The sequence below is a fragment of the Eimeria mitis genome, genomic scaffold (genome assembly GCF_000499745.2).
Source record: "Eimeria mitis Houghton genomic scaffold, Emh_scaff1263, whole genome shotgun sequence".
In the NCBI taxonomy this organism is placed as follows: domain Eukaryota; phylum Apicomplexa; class Conoidasida; order Eucoccidiorida; family Eimeriidae; genus Eimeria; species Eimeria mitis.
In genome coordinates, this window is record NW_013568494.1 from 1,682 (window position 1) to 7,590 (window position 5,909).

A 5,909-nucleotide genomic window follows, 5' to 3' on the forward strand; every position below is an offset into this window, starting at 1 on the left:
GGGGTGTAGTTCTTCCGATGTTGATGAAGCCGCGTTATATACGAGACGTGAGCTACCGTTGTTTAGCCCTTCAAAATGATGTTGGTGTTTTGAACGCTGAGACTGAGATGTTAGCCTGTGCGTGTACTATCTGCATGTCCTCGAATACTTTTAAGTGAATTACCCGATGGATGCAATATGAGGTGGAAGAGTGGCAAAGAAAAGAAGCGTAATCTCTCTGCGATTCCAGCGGCCCCAAAGGTGACACTGTAGTCATTTGAAGCGGAGAACCTAGGCTTTCCGGCGGAATGACGTACGCGCATGCACATGACTAGGAGTGCGCTGCCGGTGTGGTGATTTGTGCGTGGCTTTGCGTGCAGCGGTTTGGGGCGGTGGTGCAAAGGGATGGCGACGAGCGTGTTGCATAGCACCTAGACTTGCCTTCGCGATCAAAAGTACGAAAGCGGATCGTAAAGGCCACTGCGATGTACGCCCCCTTCTCAATTGCGTTTCCTCACGCACTTCTGTTTGCAATGTATGGTGTAGGCAAAATTTGATATGGGCGATCGCAGGAGCACTAACGTTAGTGGTTGGCAGTACACATACCGATAGCAGCGTTGTCTCTCTGCCGTGACTGGAATGGCTGCATGCTTGGCTTTACCTCCGTTTAAACGTTGACCGAATGTTCTTGCTTCCACCATTACTATAAGTGTGGAGCTCAGGGGAATTTCGATTTCGCTTTAGTAAGTGCGTTCATGTAGCAGGCTGCAAAAGGGGACCACAGCAGTGCTCCATGTGGCCTGATGCCCCATCGAGAACTGCTATATAAGAAGCACAGACTCACTTTCCTGAAGGTGCTGCTGATGCCTATTGATAGACAGCTGAGATTGACCACCTAAAAGCAGTATTTACGCAGCTTTGGTTGTCAGGACTCACGATATACGGTTACAGCTTATTAAGGGGGTTTAAGGGTTCTAGTGCCTGGCATTCACAGCTTAAGGGTAACGCTTGTCTTGGCCCCCGGAGATTTGGGCTTTGGTTTTAGGGTTAGCGGTCCACGGTCTAGCGTTCAGGTTTCACGGCATATGGTAGCAGTTTACTGGCCTAGTTTAAGGGTTCTAGTGGCTATTGTTTAGATCTTATTGTTTAACGCATTGTTTAGTATTAAGTTTAGGTTGTATTGTTTCATGCTTAGTCGTTAGACATTAGGGTTCTGTGGTTTAGAACTTAGTGTAGCATGGTTTGTGTGGAGTTGGTACCTGCGTCTCGCTGCGGATTACACCGAGAAAATGTGTCTGCCATCAATATCTTTGTTCTACCAAACCAACTTTCGCTTGGGCTTCTCAGGCCGCCTGCAAGCAAATACTGGTGAGCATCAGTAATTATTTGCAGAGATAAAGCATGCTGCAAAGGAAACATCTCGTAGTTACCTGGGAGGTTGGCTTGGATCGTTACCTGTAGCGATGTGCGCTGCACTTTCCGTTAGAGTGCCTCCTCCTGTAAGAAAATTCCATGCGCCAGGACACCTAAACGGAGTTTCGTGCCTCAGGGATCATAAAGCCCTCGGAACTTGATCCCACTCGCTTCAATGGATACACCAAACAATGTCCGCAGCGCTGCATCTTTTGCCCCCGACGACAACGGAAGCGCAGACAAATACACAACTGTGAGACCTACTAGGGATCCAAGTTCTTTCACACGATGGGATGATGTGAATCCATAACAATGGAGATGCAGAGGGCCCAGTAAGCTGATGATATGTGGGCTTAGCCCTCAGTCCCTCACATGCTATGACGAGATTTGTCCATGCTAATACAGAATATTACACTTTTCGAACTGAACTGCTGAGTATAACGGGCCGACAGAAAAGTCAACTGACACCCTCAACTAAACTGCTACAGAGACTCAGACGTCTCATCTGATACAGCAAAACAACAAGGATAACAAGCCCTAAAAAATGTTGCTTCTCCTGTTTTTTCTCGAAATCGTTCTGTTCTGCAACCCGAATAGACCCGGAACTGCTGCCTTTGGGACTGGGAGAGGAGACGGCCTGGCATTTTGCAACGCCTTTTGAACGAAATCTCATGCGAACCTCTCATATAGTCATATAAGTACGTCTCTTCGTTTAATCTTTTAATTGCGTTCCTCTTATTCCTTAGATACTCATGCGAATGCGGTCCTATGCTCTGCGACTGCACTTCTCTGTGATGATTCTTGTGATATCTCCAAATTGAGTTCTCATTACTTCTTAGATACAAATGCGGCTGCGATGCTAGCTAAACCCAACAATGGGCGACGGTTCAAGCACTACAGCATCAATGGCGACCTCCTGCTATATCAAACGGAGCGTGCCGTTTGCAGATGGTCAATTCCAGCCTCGCTCCGCATGGACGTTTTGTGAAAAATGCATGATGATGCGTTATCAGGTCATGATTGGGTCAATACAACGGTGAGGCGTGTTGCCAGGCTATAGTGAATACTCACTACAATCACGGTAACAATGCCGTGTTCGTTGTGAAATGAATGAACGTAGTATGAACAGTGAAAATGTCGGTGAGCGCTTATTGATGTACAATGAGCATAACATTGGTAAACGCATTTATGCCGTGACCATTGGTATGATTATAAAAGAGGCTTGCAGTCGGGGTTATGCTATCTCAGCAGGCTACTGGATCGAAAAAGCATCAAATAGTCGCCTGCTACTCACAATGTTTCACAAAGAGGGAGCAAAAGTATCCGGTCAGGGAAAGGAGCTTTACGCGGTCTGGTGGGGTGTTAAAAAGTGCTGGCATTACCTGCACGGCAGGCACTTCACGATTCAGACTGATCATCAGTCATTCACACACCTGACGATGAGTTTTACAAGACTACGATAACGAAAGAGTTGCTCGGTGGCTTTCCCGGCTCACGCAGTACGACTTCACCGTCAAGTATATCAAGGGTATTACCAACGTGGTCGCCGACGCACTTTCCAGACGCCCTACAGGTCAGGCACAATGTTCTGCAACCGCGCGTCTTTGTGGGGATTCTCGCTTTTTTTCCAAATTGCGTTCCTCTTATTCCTTAGATACCCATGCGGCTGCAGTCCTAGCTAAGTTCAATAATGGGCGACGGGTCAAGCACTACAGCACCGATGGCGATCTCCTGTGGTATCACACGAAGCGTGGTGTTCGTAGATTGTCCGTTCCAGCCTCGCTTCGCACGGAACCTGTAGGCAAAGTGCACGACCATGCTTTAGCAGCTCATGATGGGGTCAATACAACGGTGGACCGTGTTCGGAGGTCCTTCTGGCGGCCTAGCATGCGCCCGTCAGTCGAGGAATATGTCCTCTCTTGTCCGGACTGCTAGCAGCAAAAGCCGCGAAACACCCTCAAACCCGGATTTCTGCACAGCCTGCCTATTCCCGATAGGATCTGGACGGATATCTCCATAGATTTTCTAGTGGGCTTACCACCTGTCAGAGGCCATGATAGTATATATGTCGTGGTGGATCGGCTTAGCAAATAGGCTCGCTTTATTCCCTGCTCGAGCACGTTCATAGCAGAGGGAGTGGCTCAACTATTCATTAATCATGTGTGGAAGCTCCACGGGTTCGCAAAAAGCATCATTACCGACAGTGGATCCGAAGTTCAATAGCGCCTTCTGGCGCAGCCTCATGGAACGGCTCAACATTGACGACAACATGACCACCGCCAACCCTCCTGAGGCAGACGGCCTGACCGAACGAACTAACCATACGCTGGTGCAGTGTTTACGACTTTACATACAGCAGAACTCATCTAACTGGCTTGAATTTCTTGCTTGTGCAGAATGGGTTTATAACGCTACAGTGCATTCGTCCACTCTCTGCTCTCCGGCGTCCCTTGTCTACACAGAAACTCCACTCGCTGATCCGCCGCTCAACCTCTCTGTTCGAAGCCAGCTCCGTTCGACTGCGGTTTCTGAGTTTTGCACACAGCTTGGAGCAGTGAGGGAATGCATGCGACAGGCACAAAAACGCCAAGCCAGAAACTACGACAAAAGACATTCCGCATTTAGTTTCAACAAGGGCGACCTGGTTCTAGTGGATTCGAACGCCCTCCGTAGCGCACAGGAGGGCGAGCAACCCAAGAAGTTCGCCACACGATGGGTTGGACCGTTTGCGGTCAGCTCTCGGGTCAACGCGTTGGCGTACATTATCGATTTACCCTCAAAGTGGAGATGCTGCCACACTATTAACGTTGGTTTCTTAAAACCGTTTCGCGAAATCATCGCGGTTCCCTCGCACTCTAGCGAGGAAACCGCGTCAACTACCTCGCGAGCTGCCCCGCTTCAAGGGCACAGATTCTCCAGGCATGGATTAACGCCCGCAGATGTCATCGGAAACGCGAATACTACGTAAAAGGGTCAGGCACACGTGATCCTTAGTGGATTTCGGAGGATCGCTTAGCGGAAGCGATCCTCCCAGAAGAGCTACGCGCTCTACTTGACCCTGCACTACGTACGCCTAGTGTGCATGCAGGCAGGTCACGGAAGCGGGCAACGGACGGCTAGATGCTAGTGGACGCCCGATCAGCTGGTCTATCACAACAAGGAGATAGCTCGATTGATGGCTAAGGGATGGATAGGACCCACGTACGCTCCCATCTGTGCGCCCACCATAATGGTCGATAAGCGGGATGATGGAAGTGGCGAACGTAAGATGCGGATGGTAGCAAACTACCACGCCCTGAACGCTTTGACAATTGCACCCGAGTTTCCCATGCCCAGTGTGCAGCCAGTGCTAAAGATGCTCGGTGGTGCAACTTACTTCTCGACACTAGACCTGGAGGCGGGCTTTCACCAAATCCGCATGGCTCGAGAGGATCGATGGAAGACCGCCTTCCGCTCGGTGCAGGGACTCGTCGAATACAAGCTAATGCCCTTTGGACTCAAAGGGGCGCCCGCGACCTTCCAGGCGAACATCAACGCTTATCTGCAGCCGCTACTCGGGAACGGAGTTATTGCTTACCTTGACGACGTACTCGTTTACAGTGCGACTTTAGAGTCACATATTCGGCTCCTGGAACAAGTCTTAGGGATCTTCTTGAGGCATCAGTTCTACCCGAAGCTGACGAAATGCAAATTTGGACAGCGCGAACTCACTTACCTGGGGTATAGGATAGGTGCCGACGGGATTAGGCCGGCAGCTGACAAAGTGGAGGCGATAAACATGTGGCCAGAAGTCCGGACAAATGAAACACAAGTTAGGCAATTCTTGGGCACCGTAAACTACTGTTGAATGTTTATGGGACCTAAATTCGCCGATGTAGAGAGACCGCTAGTTGAATTAACCCACAAGAACTCGACCTTTGTCTGGAAGGAAGAACACACTACCGCAGTTCGACAACTCAAGCGCCTCCTTTCTGAGTACACGACCCTGCAGGTTCCGGACCCAAACAAGCCATACTGTAATGACCCGGTGACAATCAACACTATGGCTGGTATGCGAAGGACTGCGTGAAGGACTTGTTTGTAACAACTTAACTGTATATCCGTTAAATCAAGGGTTTATGTCAATACTCGAACTAAAACCAAATTTCCCGCCAAGAATGTTCTGCCCCCGCGGCCGCTAGATCCGCAGGGTACGGCCGGTACATGCTCCGCGGTACCGGCCTCTCTCTCTCTGTGAGACTGCGACTATGGTATACGGTTGCCCGTAAAGCGCATTACTAGTCCAAATTGATACGAAACTATAGTCAGTTTGTCCTACCTATTACCTTTTCTAACCTTTAGTTCATTCGCTTATCTAGTTTCCTATTCTAACCGCAGTACTTTGTAGTGCGAGTGCACTACAATTTCCCCCTTCGGCCAAAATTTTCTGCCTCTCTAAAACATCTCCATTATACCCTGTACCTGTTCCTCCTTCCTCACTTGTCTCGTATACCTCCTCATTTCTAGTACATCGCCTG

At 49.4% G+C, this 5,909-nt stretch overlaps 1 protein-coding gene across 1 annotated transcript; it reads left to right on the forward strand.

Moving 5' to 3' along the window:
- Positions 1–4,621: 4,621 nt before the first annotated feature.
- Positions 4,622–5,239, forward strand: EMH_0033250 (Polyprotein, related; the record flags this gene model as incomplete). The annotated part of the gene is made up of 1 exon (XM_013494726.1): positions 4,622–5,239. One exon carries the CDS (start codon positions 4,622–4,624, stop codon positions 5,237–5,239), a length of 618 nt encoding a protein of 205 aa, XP_013350180.1.
- Positions 5,240–5,909: the final 670 nt, after the last annotated feature.